The sequence below is a fragment of the Bombus affinis genome, chromosome 17, assembly GCF_024516045.1.
Source record: "Bombus affinis isolate iyBomAffi1 chromosome 17, iyBomAffi1.2, whole genome shotgun sequence".
Lineage (NCBI taxonomy): Eukaryota > Metazoa > Arthropoda > Insecta > Hymenoptera > Apidae > Bombus > Bombus affinis.
The window spans coordinates 1332778-1357460 of record NC_066360.1 but is presented as its reverse complement, the minus strand read 5'-3'; the positions used below and the strand labels follow the sequence as shown (position 1 = coordinate 1357460).

General features: G+C 44.0%; 2 protein-coding genes across 3 annotated transcripts in view; both read left to right on the top strand.

The window, feature by feature from the left end:
• Window positions 1-22175, top strand: part of LOC126926086 (uncharacterized) — a 66572-nt gene extending 44397 nt beyond the window's left edge. Inside the window, exon 3 of the mRNA XM_050742209.1 lies at window positions 22057-22175. The gene's annotated coding sequence lies outside the window, so the exon portion shown is untranslated. The remainder of the gene's footprint in view (window positions 1-22056) is intronic.
• LOC126926088 (uncharacterized) overlaps window positions 6056-24683 on the top strand; it is a 32036-nt gene continuing 13408 nt past the window's right edge. The window contains exon 1 of one of the 2 annotated variants that reach the window (XM_050742215.1): window positions 6056-8778. In XM_050742215.1, the coding sequence (XP_050598172.1) occupies window positions 7318-8277 (960 nt within the window). In that variant the 5' untranslated portion in view covers window positions 6056-7317 and the 3' untranslated portion in view covers window positions 8278-8778. Of the gene's footprint in view, window positions 9426-24683 lie in introns of both variants that reach the window. The other variant, XM_050742216.1, reaches the window with a different exon arrangement.

Below are 24683 nucleotides of genomic sequence, written 5' to 3'. Positions count from 1 at the left end.
CTACCTGATGGGAGATCTTCCAGAGGCACGTATCACCGAGGCGCGTCCCTTCACTAACATCGATTATTGCGGCCCATTCTATATCAACGAAGGAAGGGATCGCAATCGACGAAAGGTTAAGCTTTACGTCGCCATATTTATGAATATGTCTGGCGACCAAAGCTGTTCACATTGAATTGGTGAGTGATCTCACAACCGACGCATTCCTTGACGCCCTCCGCCGATTCATATCTCAGCGAGGATATTGCGCGACAATTCTGTCAGACAACGGCACCCACGTCGTAGGAGCTAACAGAGAATTGAAGGAACTCCGGAGCCTCTTGCAGTCCGACGACCATAAAAAAGGGGTGCAGAACTTTCTAGCTGATCGGCAAATACAATGGCGCTTCAATCCACCTAATTCACCACACTTTGGCGGCTTATGGGAAGCCGCGGTGAAATCATTCAAACGCCATCTCATCCGCGTCATGGGCACGGAGCTCTTAATCTTGGAACACCTCAACACCCTTGTGACTGAGATAGAAGCCATCCTCAACTCTCGTCCACTTACCCCGATATCGTCTAATTCAAAAGATCTCCCTGTCCTCACTCCCGGCCACTTCCTAATCGGCGATACATTTACTAATATACGCGATCGAGATTTCAGGGCTACTCCATCAAGTCGGATAACCAGCTGGCAGCGTATAAACCAACTCAAACAGCACTTCTGGAGCCGTTGGTACCACGAATATCTTACCGAGTTGACCAGCCGTAAGAAGTGGAACAAGGATAATCACAAAATACGCGAAGACACCATTGTCATTATCAGGGAGGACAACGTTCCATCAGTGCAGTAGCCCTTAGGCCGCGTAATCAAGGTTCACCCCGGAGGTCGATGGAATAGTACGGACAGCTACCGTACAGTGCCAGCGAGCATCTTGGATCGCGGCGTCAAATGACTGGTCCCCCTGCCCTGTCAACCAGATCCAGATCAAGTCGAACAATCCCGTCGAGTGAATGATGTGGAGGAGATATGCACCTGGCCTATCACACAGAGTTTTGATCGATGCCCTCTCAACGGGGGGAAGATGTTACGTCGCGCAAGACATCTGCACTCCATCCCGCGCGGCTTGACAGCCAATAGTCTACGTGCCGTCCTTCGAACCCTCAATAGGCCCCAAGACCCACCATAAATTTGAACTCCTAAATGCATTGTTCGCACATATGGTTTAAGTCAATCTGTTTGCCCGAAAAGACTTTGGAATCCTTGTAGTGTTTTCGGCTGCTTTTTAGAAAGGTCCTTGGGTTTATTACGCGCTCTGAAGAATTACGGAGAAAGCGGGTCACGCAAAAAGCGGAGATGCCTAACGGAAAATCCGGGTTTTCCCTAAAACAAAGACATCAACTAGCAACAGTGGTAGGAGGTTCCGCCCCTCTCATCACTCATCAATATCGACTAACCAATGGACATCGCAAATCGTTGCCCTCACCGTATTAACGAAAAGTATGAGCAACGAATCCTTCACTCAAAAACCACACCCACACCGAGCTTTCCTCCATAATTGCATGAGAGCAGAGACTCAGTCTGTCCAATCGCTACTTCTATTACAACACGAGGTCCTTCATCTATCAGAGCGTCGTATCTCAAAATCTCGTCTACGCCCTTTGTATCATACGTAACGGTGTAACTCATTGGTATAATAAGTGTTGGAAATATACCTTTTTATAACTCTGTTAATCACAGTGTCATACTACAACAACCACCCCTATTATCCTAACCGAAATAAGGGCATCGAACTATTCGTGGTATATTATTACAATCATAACGGGAATTTACGACTCTCGTTGACGCGTTTTCTCGCGACCGCGTCTCTCCGTTATAGCTCGAAAATACAATAGGGGTGGTTGAAATGATATAACTTCGTGATTAACAGTGTTGTAAATTATGTATTTTCCAACAACTTCATAGAATCACACACTTTAGTAACGTCGCTGAGTAGGAGAACTGCCTTGATTGGTACCGCCTTGATCTTGATCGGATTTTGACTGACAATCTGGTAGATGAAGGCCCTCGTGTTGTAGTAGACGTAGCGATTGATCAGACCCGACTTTGAGTGAACCGACTCAACAGAATCAACCGAATGCCCGAATGACTTTCATACTTTTCGTTATGAAAGTGAGGACAAGGATCCGCGATACCCATTAGCTAAGACGTTGATGATTGAAGATGGGAGGTATAAGCACCCTGACAACATGACTCATGGGAAATTCCAGACAATTCTATTATATAAATGTCTGATTTTCCCCATTATATAATTACCAGTTTTTCCTGTGATAACTACCAGCTTTCTCCATAATTTGTAAGAACGTACAATAGACCTAAGAACTTTTTTAAGTACCAGTTGTAAACCGAAAATACTTGCAGAAATAACGGTTCCTGCAAGGTTATAAGACTCGGTTTATGGTGGGACCTTAAATTTATTGAGGGCTTTCTATGGGTGCTTGGGGCTTGACGGTCAGACAATGAAGGACGTCGGGCGGAGCTTTTCACGCGACGTAACAAGTTCTATTAAACTCTTAGAGTGCTGAATACTTGCGGCCTATGCGGTCCGTACGGACGGCGCGTGGCTAGCGCTGTGGACGGAATACTTTTTCGTTAGACTAAATTCTGTTGATTGACTATTCAAAGCGGACATTATAATAAGTTATAGTAATTCTTTTGCATGAGATTAAATAATTCAAGAGCGTTATTTTTTAGTATTAATTATTTATTATAAACATTGAAATTTACAAGAAACTAGAATTTGGGTAATAAACTAGAAAACAATAAACTAAAAAACTAAATTTGGTAAATATAACACAAGTTAATAATTTAGTTGTATGTACAAAATTTCAACACAATTATCAATACATAATCCGACATGGTATTTTCTGCATTCTCTTATTTTTTACACAAACAGCACATTTTCTTCTTGATAATTAGATGCGACTGTTATAACGAGGCATTATTAGCATTTGTTTACTGCCGTTACTAAGGAATGCATTTATATTTATCTCACACAAACGTAATAGTATTACTTCTGCGTAGGTGTTCGGAAAAATTGGCAAACGCATATATCCGTCCTTAGTCCATGCCGGGCACTTACAGAAAACGCATATATGTGTGCTTAGTCCACACCGATAGCTTCCGCCAAACGCATATATGCGCCCATAGTACTCTAAGGGTTAAGAATAATGGTAATGGTTGCTTTGTATCATATCCTGTTATATTGTTTATTGCTCTTGTTTGATGGTTAATTTTTGCTAATTCATCACTTAATTTTTTTGTGTTAATTTTTGGATGTAAACCTCTTATAACTATTTTGTAGCTCCTTTCCGTTTTGAGCTGATACGTGTAGTATATAGTATTTTTTTCCTTTAATGCTTTCACCACTTTTCTATAAATTTCTGGGGCGTTTGTTTGAATTTTTAGTTGTTCTAATTTTGTTTGTTTTATTGTGTAATTATCCTTCCCGGCTATATTGTTTAGTAGATTAATAATCAGGTCTATTATTTGGGCCTCAAAAAATATTGGTGGTGATTTTGTAATGTGAGTTGAATGAGTTGTGGTTTCACTTGTCGGGTCAGCGTCTATTTCTTCCGTTAGTGAGCTGAAGGAATTTCTTAATGGTAATTCTTGCAGCCATGGCTGCTTTTCTGTATCTAGGTTTCGTTGTTGATTTTATTCTCCTCATTATTTTTTGATGTTTCCATTTCTATTTCATTTATAGCTGAGCACTCCTGATCTTCGTCCAGTGATTGTGTTTGATTTGTCGTATTTGTAGCTCTGTTTATGAAATACGTTTCGCCTTTGCTTATTATTTTTATTGGTGGTATTTGCTGTTGCATTTTGGCTTTACCGCCATTTGGCGATGGGCGTTCTCGTTAGTCACTTTATTTTCTCCACTTGCCGCACTTTCACTGAGGCACTGTTTCACACGTTCGTTTAGCTCGGCTGCTCGGGCAGAACTCGTTTCCACTAGTAAGTTTAGAAAACACTTGGTTATCTTTGTTTCGCTTCAATTTCGACGGATGAGCATCACGTATTATATTGTAAACTTCACTGAACATTAGACACATGTCTGCACGCTTCGGCACTCAACAGCAAACTAAAAGAAAAAATGTAGAGTTTTTCCAGAAGTACTTCAACATGGACAAAGCATTACATTGTAAATAATTTTTTTAATAAACTATGTTTTTATATTACTTTTATAACAGTTTGATAGTATTGTTATTGTTGACAATTGTGGATCTTAGTCGCCGAAATAAACGTATAGCAACACTCACATAACACGTAGAAATGATATTAAAATAGTTTCATATTTATTTAACATGTGATTTACAAGATATTCGTAGATACACATTGCACGTGTCTCAACACTCTTTTTGTCTCACTATCTTTTTCACCGTTCAACGAGACACTGCACACGCGCATACTCCAAAAAATGGCATCAGCATGGCGCAACAAATTCCAAGGAAAGCATGACGGTCGTATCAAGGGACGACAACACGACAATGCCAGTATTCGCCCTGAGGAACCTCCAATCTACTCATAAGAGCAAACGAAGTAATTCGTCGTTCGGCTTGCCGATATTTTTGACTCGGCGATTTATTTCCCGACCAGATTTAATACCTTGTTACAAGGTACTGTATTTCATTTTACAAGGTACTGAAATTCACCATCAAATACGAGATACAATCGGATAATTCCGACAATCGATAATTATTACACCATTTTACATATTCATCGTTTTGAAAAGCGAAACAAAGTAGTATTGAGCCTACCCTAGGAATACGAGAGAAATTTATGACAAATCCATTTTGTTACTTAACTTTATTAGTTTGTATAACGAACGAATGAACACATTTAAATCTGTATTTAATCGCAAATTTAAACCACGACGAATAATGTTCGATTAGCGATGTTTGTTACGTAGAATAGTTGTATTATTATGGTTCCTGGTTCCGACTTCCTGGTTTGTCGATGAAAGAGGAAATCAGAGGACCTCGTTAAAAGGTAGGCTCGTCGTCTACCTCGTAGTGCGGCTGATCGCCTCGTCTCAGGAGGTGTCGTGGAACGTCTCGGCCCAGGAAGTGTCATGGGACACCTCTGCTCATGAAGTGTCATGGAACATGTCGGCCCAGGAGGTGTTATGGAACACGTCGGTCGAGGAAGAATCGTGTAACGCCACTGTCCACGAAGTATCGTAGAACACGTCGATTCAGGAGATGTTGAAAGGAATTCCGGTGATCTGCCCGAATCGCGTTCTCTTGTTGATGATCCTTGGTGGAGAAGGAGCGTTGGGCGTCGTGACTGGGATCATGACTTGATTTGACGTTTGACAAAGTACCGGCATCGTTGTAGATAAGGGTAATTCCAGGGAGTAGTTTGTGATTACAGATTTGCTTGAAGTGGTCCTCTGTGGATTCAGTAAGCAAGTGTTGAGCTTATGGATACGATTCTGCACAGGAGATGGAATCAGAGGCATCGTAGCCTCCGTCTGGTTAGATTTTTTTCGTGATTGTTTCATTGATATTATCGCCGATTTGTGTGCGATAGCGTCTCGTCTTCGTCTCGCCTGTGGAAGCGTAAAGAATGTCATGGTTGGTGAAGGGAAGTTCGGCGTCGTGGATTCCGCGATTGGGACTTGTTTTGGCATTGGAGAATATCCTGGCGTTGTTGGAGCTAAGGGTGATTCCAGGGAGGAGGTGGTGGTTAGAGACTTGCGCGATCTAGCGGTCTGTAAGATCAGTGGACAAGTGTTGAGATCCGTTATGGTGGCATGATATGCGCGTGATGTTGATTGAGCTGCTAGACTCGATGATCCAACTGAATCGAGTCTTTTGCAAACGCGAGTCGATATCGTTTGATTGATTGATATTGATTTGACTGATGCACAGTGATGCTAGTGTTGGTCCCGCGCTAATAAGATTTCGATCGAGCCAGGTCTATGGAATCTTAGATCGGCTGGTTGGAGATACCTGGGTATTTGGATCATTGGACGATCTACTGGTTGACATGAGACCGATATCGTTATTGTCGGTATGACCAAAACAAGTCAATGTACGTTTGTACGTGCCTTCCATGGAGGCAATCGTGGCAGTGATAGAGTGTTTCGAAGTCGTCGTTGGGGTATCATGGGCTCCGATTGGGACGGAATATCTCTACTGCTTTATGCCGAGTAATTTTGCCAATTTTTTGGTTATAAAGTTCACGCTAGAGCCAGTGTCTAGCAGAGCTCTACATCAGATTGTTTGTGTCTTGTGATTAAAAATGTTCAATTGGGCTGCGACTAACAGGTCGTGGTGCAGTAGAGCAGATCGTCTTATATGGTCATTTGTTCCCTAGTCGCTGACGGTTGAACGATGAGTTTGATCCGGTGGATCTGGTTCGTGATGACCGAGATTCGTGTTTAGAAGAATATTTCTGACTACTTGGAGATGACGGGGATGCTGGTAGCTTGCCCTCCATGATATGTATTATTCATATTATGTATCGGAATACTGGTTCTTGATCTCGGTTAACCGCGCGTGTTCCTCCTCGTCTAAATCTTCAAGCTCGCGTTGGATGGCTTCGAATTCAGGCCAAGCTTCGTTCAGACGTTTCTCGAGGAATAAGAAATCTAACTGTCTGACGACCGGATTGTTCGTACTCGTCCAGTCGTTTCGATACGAACGTGAATCGACCGTTATAATAGCCGCGGCTTCGACACAAGGAGGTGAGTTTATCTGTTGTTGCCATTGTTACACTGGCACGTTGTGTGGGCATGTTTCGTGATGAGGATACTTTGTTAACGAAGGTAATATTTATGTCGTGCAATTGGTGATTCCCGATGCTTGTCATTGTGTAGCGGAAAGTTGTTGGCATGCGCTTCGCAAGGTAGGTGATCCTTCCCGAAGGTGATACGATTTGTTGTGCAATCGAAGTTGGTGGAAATCGTTATTTTGAGGATTGTCCAATTCCAAGTTGCAAATGCTCCCTTACAATTCCTACTGTAGCGGCACTCAACGGCAAACTTTCCAACGATTTCGACCGGACAACGGCAGAGTTGTGGTTAGCGCAGTTGGTCACGAACGTTCTAGATCAGGATCGATTCCCGGCACTCGAGGTTCGGTTTTTTCCACAATTCCTAACTAAGAAGAGGGCACCCCGGTGAAGACAAAAATCTCATATGTCAGCAGTACCTATCATCACCGATCCGTCCACCTCAGTCGAATACCTCAAATTATATGCAGAGAAAGCAAGGAATTAGAATGAGTGAGGAATTAGAATGAGGAATTAGAATAATTAATTTTCGGATGTCTCACCAAGCCAGAGAACCGTCCGGTAATAATCGAGGAAAATGTGGAACCGACCTATGTAGATTTTTAAGGGAACCCCAGGCCCCGTCGGTGGATCGAGTCGCTCTCCAAGCTCGACCAGACGGTCATCAAGCAACTGGGAAAACGGCAGAACGGAAGATCGATCCCAGGGTCTCCCCTCGTGTGAGAAAAACAACCGGGGATCAATTGAGTCAAATGAGTAGGAGGGAGTCGGAGAATGAGAAGCATAGGGCCATCTTCGATGTGAAGTTGAGAGACGTGACGATCACGGTGCTGCCTGGAAGTGGGTGCAAGAAGATGGATGAGGGGTTAAATCCCTTCAAACCTAGTAAGAGACTGTTGAGAAGTCCAACTATCGGGACAAAGAAGGAAACATGTGATGGCGGGTACTCCGAGGCGAGCCTTAGTACGCCTAAGGAGGTGAAGGTGATAACGGATAGAGGCAGGAGATATTTGGCGAGGAGAGCCGTGGAGCCGATTTCTTCGGCCGGATATGGAAGCCAAGTTCCGGGTGGCAGCGAGGTCGAGGAACGCACGGAGGAGATCGAGGACCCGTATAGTGATACGGAGAAACATGCTAAGTACTATCTCAAATGCTTTGAACTAAGCAGTCTCATAAGAACCCTAATGGGGGTGGTCAAGGCGTTGAGAGTGATCGCCAGGGGTCTAGGAAGAGACAGAAAGGAGAATGAGGAACTCAAAAGAATGAGTTCGATGGTGGAGGGCTCGGTGTGTACCTTGGAGCAATGTATGGGAGCACCGAGCAGGAAGGTAACAATGAAGCCCGACAGGATAGAAAGACCTGGGCGGATGGTTAATGGAACGAATTCCGCGAGTAGGCAGGAGAAAGTGAAGGCGGATCTCTCTCGGAGGCCGATGGTGGAGCAGCCGAAGAGAAAGATGGTTTCCCCGGTGGAAACAAGTTCTCGGCGGTGACGAAGAGACCTAGAAAGGGGGAACCTTCATACGCGGAGGTATGTGGAGGCACTGAGGCTGCCGATTACTCCGAGAGAGAGAGGAGTGATTCCGACGGGTGGTACGTCGTGGAAAAGAGAAGGAAAGAGAAGAGGCGACGGCCACCGGAACCTCAAATCTTCATAGAGAGGGGGATGGGCAGAGACGGCGGAGGAACCGGAAGAAGGTTACCTCCAGGAAGGAGGAGGAAGGAGGCCATCCTAATCAAGGTCGATGAGGATCGCGAATTAAAAATATGGATCCACTAACGAGTAAGGAGGAGTTAGTAGAGGACATTAAAAGGGAATGGGGAATACCCTATTCCGATCAGGTAGAGGTGAAGGCGCTTAGGATGGTGCCGTGAGGGACGCAGACGGCGGTGGTGCTGATCCCCGCGAACGTGTTCCCTAAGGAAGGGGAGGCTCTTAGGTTGAGAACGGGCCTGACGATATCGTCGGCCAGGCTCCTCCCGAATGTGCAGAGGTGCTACAAGTGCCACATGCTGGGGCATACGGCGACTAGATGCACGGTGGTATGCCCTGGTAGAGAGCTATGCAGGAGATGTGGTGGGGAGGATCGCACTATGAAGGAATATACTAAGGAGCCGAGGTATGCCATGTGCTCCAGACACGAGGGAGAGAGTGCGAGGCACATTACGGGATCATTAGCCTACCCTATGGTCAGAATTGAGGGCAGATGGAGTACGAGAAGAAGCGCCCCTAGAAGATAAAGGTCCTGCAGATCAACCTTAATAGGTGTAAGCTTGCCCAGGATCTTATGGAGCAGTATGCATGTGAGAACATGGTGGGCATGGTGGTCATCTCCGAGCCGTACAAACAGTTAGAGTATCGGTATAACGATACGGGCGGGGATGCGTCGCTGTAGGTCACTCTGTTTAATGGGAGACAAGCGATCGGCGGGACCAAGATTGCCAAGAGAGGAGTGGTCGGCGTCAGGGTAAAGAACACTACGTGCATGAGTGGATATTGTTCCTCTAATGCGAGTAGATGTGAGTTCGAAAGTTACGTGGAAGAGCTGGAGGCGGCAATAAGGGAGGGCAAGAGAAGAGCTCCGGGGACGATGGTGGCCGGAAACTACAATTCGAAGTTTACGGTCTGAGGAGGAAGGAGGTCGGAGCCGGGGGGAATGTATCTGCTCGATGCGATCACGAGGAACAGCCTGATGCCGATAAAGACGACGGGTGCTTATTCGTTCTGTAGGAATCGAAGAACGAGCTTCCCGGATATCGTTAATGTGAATAGATGGATGAGGCAGAGATGGAGGAGCAACTCGAGTATGGGCTGGTATCCTGCCTCTGATCATAGTTATGTATTGCACAATTTTATGGAGATTGGGAGGAAAAGAGCGGGAGGTATCCGCTATTTTAGATATTCAACCAAAAATATTGACGAGGAAGATTCCTGAAGAAGTTTGACGAAAGGATGGTTTTTAGCGAGAATGACGACGCGACACACGGCGATCGATTCCAGGAGGAATTGGAACGCACGTGTGTTGAAGAGTTGAAGAGGATTGTACCCCCTCGCGGGAAGAGGAAAATGAATTACTGATGGAACGATGAGTTGTCCGATCTGAGATGGACAACTCTGAAACTTAGGAGGAAAGCTCAGAGGGTAGTGGACAACGCTGGCCTGGTAAGCGAATTCAAGGAGGCGAGGAAAAGGTTGAGAAGGGCAATAGTCCACTGCCAGGAGGAGGAAGTAATGAGAAGGATTTACATAGGGGTGCCACAGGCGTCGGTAATGGGACCGCAGCTATGGAACTTGGTTTATAACGGACTCCTAAGGGCACTGGATGCTTTTAAGGACGTGGACGCGGTCGCGTTCGCGGATGACTTGGCCCTAATCATCACGATATGGAAGATGCACGAGATCGGGGACAGGATCCGCGGGCTGGTCGAGGCGGTGGCTAACTGGAGCAACGACGTGTAGCGGTACTCGTCGATAAAAATCATAATGGTTTTAGCCCAGTAAATCCGCTACACAAGAAATCGTGTTTACCCAAAGACGAGCTAATTATAGATCCGACAACCTTAGGCTGTTCTGATCGTTAATCCAAATCCGTCGTTTTTGCCGTGATCATAGGCCCTCGAGTCAGCTACCCGAAAAGCCAACAATTGTAAACAAGGTCGAGAGCTCAGCGCCCGTTGGGATGTTTCGAGAACATCTTCGAAATTCAAATCCCAACGCCTTTCGTCAACTCCGACGCATATAAATATAGCGAACAGGGTAGCGACGCATTCTTAGTTATCGAGAGACATGAGCAGCAGCAATTAAGCGATACTTCTTTGCGCCGATCTATTAGTGACCGCGAACCGAGACAGCAAGTGTATTGTACGACTAGTGTACGCATTGGGTATATTCTAATAAACTACGTAGTTAGGTATACTCTGGTATTTGTAAAAAATAATCACTACCTTATCACCTCAGACGCAAGTCTTCGGCTGGCGATGGAGAAGACCGAAGTGATATTGTTGATGGGGAAGGGAGTCCCGAAAATGTTTAACTTAGACATTGGTGGTGGGGATATCACCACTAAAGAAGAAATCAAGTATCTGGGGGGTAACACTGGATAATTCCAGGAAATACTCCTCGCACTTGGAGCAGACGTGTGAGAAGGCAGAGAGATTCGTAGCTATAACTTAAGTTATAACTTAAACATCTTATAACTTAAACATCGCTTATCGAAACATCTTTGACCGTATCAGTTGTCAAAACTGTTACAAAAAATTACAATGTAGATGAAATTGCAAAAGCAAGAAGGATATTTTATTATCGAACCCACGATAAGAATAAATATAATGTCCGAGCTCTTCTCGCGGAGGCATTCGATCGTTGCATATTCACTACCGAAATCCCCAGGTCGCAATATACATTGACAAACAGATGTTACGATTATAAAATGAGCCATGGCACTTTTACAGTTTATGATTTTACAATCCGCGGGAAAATAACATACTCAATATTCTGATTTGTGACTCAACATAAATAAAACAACAAATTTATACGTCCTCTGTATTGCATATCTCGTTGAACATGTGGAAAATCGCTAGTAGAACATAGATTATGAAGATACATTTTACTTCTTAAGATATGTTAATTTTAGTTGTTCAGCTACTGTATCATATTTGGATCTAGGCTTGAACACTCTTTCTCTACTAGTGTTGCTGTTTTTAGATGTGCTTCTTGCAGTAGGCCTATAGCATCCTACTATATATTTAACATTACTTCATGAATATATCATGAAAATTATGTAAGGAATTTTAAATAAAAGACAAATTCAAGGTAACAAACTGATAGAGCATGTTATGTAAAATATATTGTAAAACGAATAAACGATTCACTTTTTATAACATTTCATGCTTTATTTCTGTTGTAAAATGTTTCGACATACTCATTTTTGTATTATTTTTATGCAAAATTATTTTATTCTCCCAGAACTTTATAATTTAATTCTCACAAGTTAACTTACTGTTTGAAATTGACTTCCTTCTGCAGAACCATTTTTGACATATTTTATGTATCCAACACTCAGATCCGATGAATATGCGAAGCACTTCAAGGCCTGAATTTCGAAAGAGATCGCGGTGCACTCCTGTTAGGCGTCGAGTAGGCCCTAATCGTGGGGTTTTAGTCGGTAAGTCCGACACTATCCCGACACTATCCATGAGGATTTTCCCAGGAAAAAAAGTTCAAGGCTTGAATATTTTTCGAAAAATAATAATTTCACTGATCTTAGTATCAATTTCAGTAATTTCAGTAAAAATAAAAGTAATTTTCAGTATTACTAACAATTCTATTCGCTGATAAAATTAACATGTTCTTCTGAAAATTGCACTTTGTTTTATTCTCTTCTTACCACATTTTGAAATATAAATTTATGATACATGTTCCCGTTCCGCATATACGTCAAAAGAAGTGTCTCTTTTCTTAAGTTGAGATCACTGTAAGCATCTTCAGTTTATTCTCTTGCATTAATGGTGGAAACAAGCAATCGAAGAGGTAGTATGCATCAAAATATAATACAATATGCTCAAATGTACTATAATATATTACATGAACGATATCGGCAACTGTGATCGAACATAGAAGACCGGGAACGATAGCGTCATAAGCAGCTTGTTTCTTTTTGTTCCTTATTTGAAGTTTTAGCTTTCCTCCCTTACATTAATCAGCTCTTTATGTTCTATCTGTTTCCTCCTCTTTTTCCACCTACTTAGGGGCTCATTTTCTGGAATCCGCGGACACAGTACGTAATTGATCTTCATCGAACAACCTTGCCAATACCTTGCATCGTCATTTGCCACTCGCTCATTTGAAGAGATTTGAGAGGCAAAGATTCTGATTTATTTTCCTTTGAACATCGTCATCTCGATAGTATTCCTATTACAGCATGTATATATTTCATGATATGGAATAATATCATATGATGGTAATAAAAACATGCATCGAGTTCAGCAGACGTTCATGTAGATTAAATTTTTGATATCCAAATTTACTGCAGTGGTGCAGTGCGACATATGATTGAGTAGCTTCCCAAAACAACCACAGTTAAAAATTTGGCAGGAGTCCCATTTCAGGAATAGGCTGTCCAGAACAATAAACTCCATACATTTTAAGGTAGTCCATATGAGATCGTTGCCCCAATAGACCCAAATGCCAATAAGAACATCTTAAAGGATTTTCAAATCCAAGTCGAAAATACATTCATAACCAGTTGCAATTTACATATAGCGATGATTGATTTTAGTCTCGTGTGCAAGGACTAAATATGTTTTCACTTGAAACCTTTTTGACTTCAGGTGTCTTTTTCTTTGCATAGTATCTATCGACAGTTTTGAGCGCAGGGACGTTGGTTTGAAAATTTTGGGTAGACTCGACATCTGTGTTTTGATGAGAAACGTAATTGTTGACAATACATCTGTTCGGTTGCAATGTACTACCGCACTGATACATTGTATTGATTGTATTGTCACCTACACCGTGACTATAGCCAGTTTTCAATGGTACTAGGAGTATTTTAACTCGTAAAAGGATGACTGCAACGACATAAAAGAGGAAATTACGGAGTGCGTTACCTGCAGTCAAAGCAGTGAAACTTTGTGCTCCTGTTTAGTAACTGGAGGTCAAATTACGCGAATTGCATTTTTCTCTACAAGAAAATGGAAACACGTGTGTAGTAAATGCCGCATATTTATCGAAAAGTAGGTTGTTCATAAGATTTTCGATTTTCAAATATTTTTGAGGTGTTCATTAATTTTCTTTAAGAAGCTTTTGCATCTTACAACCTTTTCCATCGATTGCGATCTCACTGCATATAGTTTTGTTTGTAAGTATTACATAAGCAAATGTTTCACTTGCTCGTTTGTCGAAATTGAAACTTGATATTATTTTATATTATTGTTGCTATATTTCATTGCACAATCCTCGTATGAAGAAAAACATATTAAAATTCTGGATATAGTTTCCTTACAGATAAAGCATGATTATACATTCCAAGTATTGTAGTATCGAAAAAGGATGGGATTAGGATAATTTAGATTTGTAAAATTCTCCTAATACTATTTATTAAGATAAATAAAAATAACAAGGATTAATTGGACAGAGAACGATAAATGTTCAACTTGAACTAAAACACAAAAGTCTTATTCCGCTCAAATCACTCTCTATAACTCTCGTCTTCGGCATCCGCACTCGCACGCTCTCGATTCTCAACCCATACTGCGCGCCTTTTGCGTTCGTTCTCGCCTGCGTCTTAACTAACATTGTCTTTAGCGTCTCTTTTGTTTTTTTCCCCGCCCTATAGCGCACGTGTCCCGAAAACGCTCGTGGCCAGGGTCACGTAGGCCTTTTAGACGAAACTGTTCAGTTGAAAAGATCGACGATACATTGCTGTACCCAACGACACCGCGGTTCTCGCAACATTGTATACGGTTCGGCCGATATCTTAGGCCTTTTGTCCACGATACTACACTCGGCCATTCCTGACAAATCACATCTGCCCTCAGATGTGCTCATCACTGTTCTCACTATCATCACTAACACCAATGTTCCACCACTTCATGTGGTCGGCTGCGGTGGAAGTCGTGCGCGGTCCCTCGTGTTCGCCTTCTCGTTGCACTACGTAACGGTCATTTCGCAGGACTTTCACCACACGGTACGGCCCAAGGAACTTTGAATGCAGCTTTAATCCAGGACCGCCTTGCGTCCTCTCGATCGCCACCAGATCTCCTGTTTTGTAGACTGTCGCCTTCTTGCGTCTCTTGTTGAACGTTTGTCTATTGCGGGTTTGAAGCTCCTCGATCCGTCTCTTTGCTATTTCACGCAATTGATCCCGTTCTTCCTGGAACATTGCGACCCATTCATCTTCAACTAACTGCCTCATCTGCGGATCGTCCCGCATTCTCATCCGCGTGCCAAACAGCAACTGGAACGGAGTAACGCTAGTGCTTCTGCTGGGTGTTGCGTTGAGGTATTTTTGAGTTTTCTCCAGGTGCTTGAACCACTCGCCTGGCGTTGGTGCAGATAACTTCGTCAACAACGGGATAAGTATCCGGTTTACTCTTTCTACCTGACCATTGGCCCGCGGAATTCCAGTTGTAGTTCGCACGTGCTCTATGCCTTCCTCGCTACAATAGTCCTCGAAAGCACCAGCTGTGAACGCCGTCCCACGGTCAGAGATGATCCTTCGCGGATTCCCGAAACAAACAGACTGTTTTTCCAAGCGGCTGATAACCTCTGCAGAACCCGTTGATTTGGTGGGGTACAACCAGACGAACTTGGTGAAAGCATCGACCACTACGAAGATATGCCGGTAGCTTTTCTTTGTAGTGGGTAACGGTCCAATATGATCGACGTGATACGTGTCGAACGGCAATTCTCCCTTGTCGATGGTATTTAGCAACCCTTCCTTCTTCCCTTGCTTTCTCTCCGCAAGGATACAGTCGATGCAACTCCGCACCACCCTTTCCACTTTCTCGCGCATTCCCCGGAACCAGTAGTCCCTTTTTACCAACGCCTCTGTTTTGGTAACGCCGAAATGGCCACGTTCGTGAGCTCGTCGGACCACTTGGGTTTGCATCGACTTCGGCACGACCAATAGCGGTGTGTCTTCTACTTCTCGATACAAAAGTTCGTTTCTTAAGACGTACCCGTCGGCCTCGTACTGCTTTATGTTGTCTCGGATCTGTCGCAGGTCATCCTCTTGCAACTGCGCTTCTCTCAAACGTACGACAATCCCTCGTTCGTCTTCGTCTATTAGCATGACCTCGGGTAGGGGGTTTCGACTCAACGCGTCGACATGCATCATACTGGTCCCGGGCCTATGCTCCACCTTATAATCGAACTCCTCTAGGAGGATCGCCCACCTCGCGACGCGCACGCACAAGTCCTTTTTCCGCATTGTTAACGCGAACGCCTGACAATCTGTAACGATTTTGAATGGAATGCCGAGCAAGTAGACACGGAATTTCTTCAGCGCTTTCACGATGGCCAAAACCTCAAGCTCGTAACTGGTGTACTTCTCTTCAGCCGGTGATGTTTTTCCGCTCGAGTAATACACGGGGTGAAAAACGTTGTCCTCGCTGTCGCGTTGCAGTAAGATCGCTCCGTATCCCCCGCTGCACGCATCCGTATGCAGCTGAGTCTCCGCTCCAACGCGATACAGCTTCAACAGTGGCTTCTCGCTTAACGCGGTTTTTAGGCTTCCGAACGCTTCGCGCTCGCGCGATTCGAACCTGAACGGGACATTTTTCCTTAATAGATCTGTTAATGGTCTCGCGATGACAGAATACCGGGGCACAAACTTCCTAAAGTATCCCGCTAAGCCCAGGAAACTCTGAACATCTCTAGCCGATCGGGGCTCCGGGAAATTAGCGACGGCCTTGGTTTTGCATTCAGATGGTTGAATATTACCGCCCTCGATGATGTGGCCCAAATATTCTATTTTCGTTTGTAGGAATCGACATTTACTCCAGTTTACGAGTAGTCCGTGTTCACTAGCAACACGCAGCACTGTGCTTAGTTTCTCTATCCCACTCGAAAAGTCAGTCGACGGCACGATCAGATCGTCCATGTACGTCAGCACCACCCCTGTCGCGATCAACTCTTTAAAAACTGCGTTTATATATTTCTGAAAGACGGCTGGCGAATTGCACAATCCAAAAGGCATTTTGAGGAATTCGTACTGGCCTGTGGGGACTACGAACGCTGTATACTTCCTGCTACTTTCCCCAACAGGAACATGAAAAAATCCGTTCTTAAGATCCAACGTGCTAAATACCCTCGAGCCCTGTAGCGAATCTAGTTGGTCTTCGATCAAGGGCAGTGGGTATCTATCTTTTACTACCTTTTTATTTAATTGTCTATAATCAACGCAAATTCTAGTCGAGCCGTCTTTCTTTTTTACCAAAATCGATCGGACTGGCATAGTCGGAATGTGATTGGCGTATTATTCCATCCTCCAGCCACATTTTGATCTGTTTGTCGACCTCGACCTTGTCTTGTGGAGATAGTCTTCGCGGCCTTTCGTAAACCGGAATATCGTCATGCAATATTATGTTCATTTTGATTCCTACTTCGCGCGTTTTCTGTGGCCTATAATTTCGGATTAAACTCTCTACTGCCTGCTTATGGTGCACGTTTTCGATATGGGATAAATCTACTTCACGCGCCCCCGTCTCTATGTCTACTTTAAAAACTTCCGGAATCCCATCGGAGTTTTCGTCTTTTAATCTGAAAATGGAGATATCTCCCCTCCTCCTGTTCATCTCAACGGTATCCAGGAAGTCTGTGCCTATTATCAACGAACGGTGCATCATAGTGTTTGGAACTACATGCACCGTTATATGATATAACTCATCATCTATGACAATATCCGTTGAAAATTTCCCGAGCGTAAGATTGTTCTCGGATCCGATACTGCGAAACTCGATAATTTCCCGAATTAATTTGGGCGCTCCAATTTTGGCATGCTGATCCGCCCGCATCAGGGTTAATTCGCTACCGGTATCTATCAACGCGCTCAGTTCGCAATTTCCAATTCTAACACTTTTACAACCCGCTCGCAGCGACATTTGTGTATTACAAACCTCTTTAGGGGGCTTACCCAGATCGCTGCATTTCGATGCGACGTGTCCGTACTCTCTACACTCGAAACACTTAGGACCCTTCGACTTGTTCGGGCAATCCGCGCTTACATGTGCTTTATCGCCGCAATTGTAGCAACGCGTCTTTCTCGCACTTCCACCTTGACTGGGACTGTTGTTTCTCTCAACTCTGGCCGGCTTCGCAACCGACTTCGTCCTTCGGCTCTTCTGCTCCTCGTACGCGATTAGCCTCTTCCTTAGCTCCTTGATGGATGCAGCACCATACAGCATAGATTTATGGACCTCTTCGTCTATTATCCCGTCTATGATGTACTCTACTTTGACTTCTTCCTCTATGTCGGCATGACTGGCTATTTCCAGCATGCGATACATGTAGGCCAAGCACGCCTCGTCGCTTTTCTTTCTCGTCCCACTAAGCTTTTGGTGTACTTGCCTACTGTTGGACTTTCTGGAGAACTCTCTGATTAGTCCCTTCTTCAGCTCATGCCAAGTCCTGGCATGGCACTCGAAGCTTGCGAATATTTTCGCCGATCCCCTCAGCAGCTTCCTCGCGTAGACTGCCTTCTGACCGTCGGACCACATACACGTGTCCGCGACTTCTTCGAATGATTCGAACCATCGCTCCACGTTTTCACCTTTGTCACCGCTAAACAATTCTAATGCGTCTTCGACGTCTTTAAAGCTTAACACCGAAACGGTACCTGCCTTTTGGCGATGTTCATCACGGTCCGAGCACATCGCTCGCGTACCTCCTTCGTGTTTCATCACGTCTCTCTCATCTTTTTCATTGTCACTTTCGTCGTCGCTTTCTTCTTCCGACGATACGTTGTCTCCTTCCAGGGCCGCCTGTAGCCGTGCGCGTAGTTCAGATTTTCTCCCTGTGACCTTTAACCCCAAGCTAGCGAGGCGCGCTCTCAACTCCTTCGTCCTCAGCTTCTCGAGGTCTTCGTCTCCATCCTGATCGCGCTCAGCTCTCTGCCCACTCCTTAGGTTTCGCTGATTTACCGATTCCTCATCGCGCTTCGATTCCTTCGAAGTTGATTGACCAGCCTTATACGCTCGGTTCAGCCTGGCCATCAGCACTGACTTCGAGCCTGATATCGGCAGATTCAGACTTGCGAGCTTATTTCTTAGCTCCTCCAGCGTCGAAACCTCTTCAGTCGAAAACTGTTCCTCTTCACAATTTGCCATTTTCAACTCTTTTTTTTTCAGCACAATTAGTTCCGTTAAACGTGTCGTTCTCTGTCTGGTTTCAATCCCGGACGAGCCCCCAATTTGTAGTATCGAAAAAGGATGGGATTAGGATAATTTAGATTTGTAAAATTCTCCTAATACTATTTATTAAGATAAATAAAAATAACAAGGATTAATTGGACAGAGAACGATAAATGTTCAACTTGAACTAAAACACAAAAGTCTTATTCCGCTCAAATCACTCTCTATAACTCTCGTCTTCGGCATCCGCACTCGCACGCTCTCGATTCTCAACCCATACTGCGCGCCTTTTGCGTTCGTTCTCGCCTGCGTCTTAACTAACATTGTCTTTAGCGTCTCTTTTGTTTTTTTCCCCGCCCTATAGCGCACGTGTCCCGAAAACGCTCGTGGCCAGGGTCACGTAGGCCTTTTAGACGAAACTGTTCAGTTGAAAAGATCGACGATACATTGCTGTACCCAACGACACCGCGGTTCTCGCAACATTGTATACGGTTCGGCCGATATCTTAGGCCTTTTGTCCACGATACTACAGTATACACATGTATTCTTTGTGAAATAATGAAATAATGAAAATCTCGTCTTCACGATTAGAAAATTGATGTGATTGCATATCTGACGAAAATAATAGGGTCCACTTCCTTGAGTAACGTTGCTACAAAACTGCGTACTATTCACGCGATCATGTGATTTGAGTGCACAAACGAAAGATTGGAATCGTTATAGTTTTCTTCTTTTTATATATGTATCTGTATATAATTTTGCACATTTTGCCAAATTATTCAAATTTCATCACATAAATAGATATCACAAGTTCAAAACGTTGCTGTGTCATTGTCTAATCTAATCTAATCTGCATAGAGTTTTCAACGTTTTGATGGCCAATATCTACATCTTTAGATTTGTTATAGATATCTCCGACACATGTTGATATACGACAAATTACAGTAGAGTAGATAATACATTGTTGGCTAGGAACTTCCTGCATATTCTACAATTCCGTTCGTCTGGACGGATTACATTGGAGTCGGATTCTTTTTCATCGTTAAATACAACTTGTCTTTAACGTCTTCTACATTGTATACTGTACACGTATCTTTATGAATTCTATACGTTTTTCTTTACGTTAAGATGTGAATGATATCTAACGTTGCAGTGTTGCATGTTGCAAATGCTTATATCGTTGCAAAATACATCGTACGGTGTATCGCAAGACCTAATATTTTAGCAAATCTTTTTTTGCCAACGCGACTGTTCTCTGCTCTTTCTTGTTTTATATTTTCTAGCACTTCTAAGCAATTATATTTCTATCTTTTCATTTCTATTAACAAATTTTGTAACTGTAATAGCAGAATTCTGTCAATTTCGTTATTATTTAAAATTTTCCCTCGAAGAGACACTTATTTCGAAAATTTAGTGAGAAATAAAAGAATGAAATGTTGGGTAGACTTGTACTCTATGATGTAATAAGATTCCTTCTGTAACTTTAGATTTTCTTCTATAATTTTCATAATTTATTACAGCGATTTTCCGTATGCTTTCCGTGACATGCATAACTTATAGAACATAAAATTTAGAAAATATAAACAAGTAAAATTTATATAAATATTAAGTATGCTCTCATTTCTCCTTGAATTCTGTATCAAATGTAGATACCGTAGTGGGTGGGGTAGTGGGTATAGTGGGTAGTGCACTAGGGTAGTGCACTGGCGTGCACTTTTCACTTGACACGTGATCCATAAATCGAAAACATTTACAGGATTAGAGATTCCTTCAAGTTCATAAGATTGAGTTATAAAGATGTAGTTAAAGATATGAAGTTAAAACTTTAGCTTGTAGTGAGTCCTTAGGTTTATTGGAGGTATGAATAACGGCACGCGGACCCTTGGCGGCCAGACAACGAGGGACGTCGCACGGACCATCTCACGCGACGTAACAGTTCGTTTGTTCTGCAATATCCTCAAACAATTCATTGGAGTTTATAAGAATTCTCTGCCATTGCACGTGACTCTACATTCAAGCGTGCAACCCTTCTTTTTTTTATTAGAGATGAGGAGAAAATGCAACTACGTATACGATCTCCCCGTCCTCGCCTAATCAGATACCACCCTTGTCTCCGCGGAGAGGTCGGAAATTTACACCGAGTCCCACATCTAACGACTACCGAAAAAATGACTATATAAGACGGTGACTTCAAAAGGGATCGAATCACCGGTTACGTCTCCATCACTGCCCTACTGCATCACGACCTGTTAATCGCAACTCAACTGAACATTTTTAATCACGAGGCACAACCAATCCGATGTAGAGATCTGCTAGACACCGGCTCCAGTATGAACTTTATAACCGAAAAATTGGTAAAATCACTCTGCATAAAGCAGGGGAGATGTTCGAACTAATTCGGATTCCTTGATACCCTAACGACGACTTCAAAACACTTTATTACGGCCACGATAGCCACCATGCAAGAAACAAACAAACGTACATTGACTTTTTTGGTCATACCGACAATAACGATATTGATCCCAGATCAAACCGTAGATCGCGCAATGTTTCAAATGCTTAGGAATCTCCAACTAGCCGACCCAAGATTCCATGGGCCTGGACAGATCGAAATCTTATTGAGCGCGGGACCAACACTGGCATCATAATGCGTCAGACAAATCAAAACCAATCGATTAAACGATACCGACTTGCGTCTGCAAACTCTCGACTCGATTCGGTTGGGTCGTCGGAGGGAGCCCAGCCGCTCAATCGACATCGCGCGCATTTCACGCAATTACAACGGATTTACAAGCGGATCTCGTCCGCTTCTGGAAAATTGACGAGAGACCGCCCACCATGCACATTTCGGAAGCTGAACGACAATGTGAGGAGCACTTCCGATACCATGTCCAACGCAGCAGAGAAGGGCGATACATCGTCGCCCTACCATTCAACGAGAGACTTTCTTCACTTGGGACGTCAAAGTCCGTTGCAATGAGCAGGCTCGCCTACCTTCATCGCCGATTCCAACGCGACAAACAATTTGAAACACGGTAATTCAAGAATATTTAGACTTGGGTCACATAACGAAGATCACGACTGATCACCCATCATGGCGTGATCAAGGAATCGAGCAACGCTACCAAACTTCGGGTTTTATTCGACGGATCGGCATCCAGCACCACCGGAGTTTCTCTCAACGATACTCTTCATACAGGACCGAAGTTACAAGAGGACCTGTTCGACATTCTATTGAGATTCTGCTCACATCAATATGTCCTAACCAGCGATATTCAGAAGTAGTATCGGAAAATCCTAGTACGCCCAGAAGACCGGAAATACTAGCTAATTCTATGGCGTAATTCCAACGGGGAGGTCGAAACAAATCAACGCAACACTGCGAAGTTCGGACTCTCAGCAGCCTCATACTTAGCCCTGAGGTGCCTAAAACAGTTGGCAAATGGCGAGGGACATCGATTCCCGCGAGCGGCATCAGCTTTACAGCACGACTTCTATGTCAATGACGCTCTCACCGGAGCTGATGCGAAAGAATAAGTATTATCAATCAGACAAGAACTTACTGAACTTCTCTAATCGGCCGGCTTAAACATCCGAGAATGGGCCTCCAATGACAAGGACATACTTCGACGGCTATCCAAAAAGGACAAAAACCGAATATTACAATTGGGTGAGTCCCAAACTCTAAAAACACTTGGCATTTTTTGGGATTCCCATGATGATGCAATCCTTTACTCGGTCGAGGCCACAGATACCACCTCCCGTGTTACAAAACGATCAATTAGTTCTGTGATTGCCAGAATCTATGATCCACTAGGATTGCTCGCGCCAGTGATTGTTAGAGCAAAAATCATATTGCAACGGGTGGGGGCATTGAAGATCGATTGGAATGAGTTCCTTCCAGCAGATTTGCATTCAGAATGGAACCGATATTACATCCAATTACCATTACTAAATGATATACGGTTCCCTCGCAAGACAGTAGAGAGGTCAAGAATGAACATTGAATTATACGACTTTTATGACGTCAGTGAGAGAACGTGCGGAGCATGTGTGTACCTTCGCAGTATCAACTCTCACGGACACACCCAGACAAGACTACACACGGCGCAATCAAAGGTGGCGCCGCTAAAATCACAGATCATCCCGAGACTCAAACTAAGCGGAGCATTGCTTCTCAACTCCCTAGTCTTCGGCATAAGGAAGTCCTTAACGATAGATGTTTCTCAGATCGTGTATTGGACCGATTCCACCATCGTGCTCTAGTGGATCAAGTTTTTACCACAAACATTAGAAACCTTTGTGGCGAATCGCGTACCTCAGATACAAATCAAAACCAACATCGCCGGCTGACATCATGTCCCCACCGCCGACAACCCAGCAGATCTAATTTCTCGAGGTCAGACGCCCAAGGAATTCCCGCGCCCGAACATTTGGAGAAACGGATTCGAGTGCTTAAGTAGAAAGAAGAAAATTGGCCGAACTGGATCCCAACACCGCTGAGCGAAATCCGGGAACAACAAAAGGACGATATGCCTAGTTACGAACACCGTCGACCATACTCTATTAGGAAGATATTCGTCCTGGACAAAACTAATAAAAGTCGTCGATGGGTGTCTTCGATGGAGATACAAACAAAACCGAGCTGCACATCTCACCACAAACGAATTAACTTCAGCACATAACAAGTTAATACAGATACTACAAGACATGCATTTCTCGAATGAAATTCGTACGCTCCAGAAGGATCAGGTCAAGGACGTCGGAGGGAAACTTCAATCCCTAAATCCCTTCATCGATAAGGAGGAGACACTACGAGTGGGGGGACAACTCAGTAACTCACCGATGCCTCTCCAGCAAAAACACCCCATCCTTCTACAAAGATCACCAGTAACAAAAACAATCATAAAACAGGAATAACCATCATTCAAGGACACAGGCCACCTTATACGCGGTCAGACAACGCTACTGGCCTGTCGACGATTTTAGTCAAGTATGGCGCACCATCAAAAGGTGCGTACGATGTTGTCGAGCCAACCTACCACCAGTAGAATACCTGATGAGAGCCATATTCATATGTCTGGCAACCGAAGCTGTTCATATTGAATTGGTGAGTGATCTCACAACCGATATATTTGTAGCGGCACTCGACGGTAAAATTCATAACGGTTTCCGTCTAGTGAACCCGCCACACAAAAACCGTGTTTACCGATAGATTAGTTTATCATAGATCCGACAACCGTATCAGGGAAGTCCTGGCTGCCGTGGACGATACGGACATCGAGAAACTGACACGGACAGCGGATAAAATTGAAAAGGCGTACAATCGTAACGGACAGCGCGCTCACAGGGTAACCACCGTCGCCGAGCCACCGGCACCACATGCATGTAAAAACGACGCACTGGCCGCCGAGGTTAGCAGACTGCGGGAACAAATTAAAGCTATGGAAATCGGCGGGTATCATCGACCACGACGACGCTCGTGTAACGTAAATCACATCAGAGACCAGGACACACACACACACCGCGGGCAGGATGGTGTCCCGGTCGGCATACTTCGAACCCGATGGACCGACGAGAGAAACACATGGCGACCTTGGCGACAATGTATATTGGCAGAGTACCTGAGGATTCATTTATGGCCTAACGGTCCTTCCACCAAATGTTCCAGAAGCGTAGCAACGGTCACGTACGCCTACAGGGTAGTGGGGATAATGAGAGAACAGATGACCGAAAGTAAAAAGATTGTAAGAGCCTCACTCTCGTACGGTCACGGCTAGAGCTCGGAAGTGTCTTATAAGTGTATAAACGAAGGAAAAATAAAGTTTTCTTCTTTTTTTAAAAATTTCCTTTTATTTTACGTGACACTCGAATTCACTCACTCGATCCCGCCGCCGTTCGCGTTCGCGAGACAAGCCGCGCCAGGACCGGATATGTTTCTATCACGCGAGGTTCGGTGATCGCGCTACGAAATGTATCATTCCATGCAAGTGGAAATCGGGAAATCTTTGTCACGGACCAGAGGACGAAGACTTCGTTCTTAGTAGAC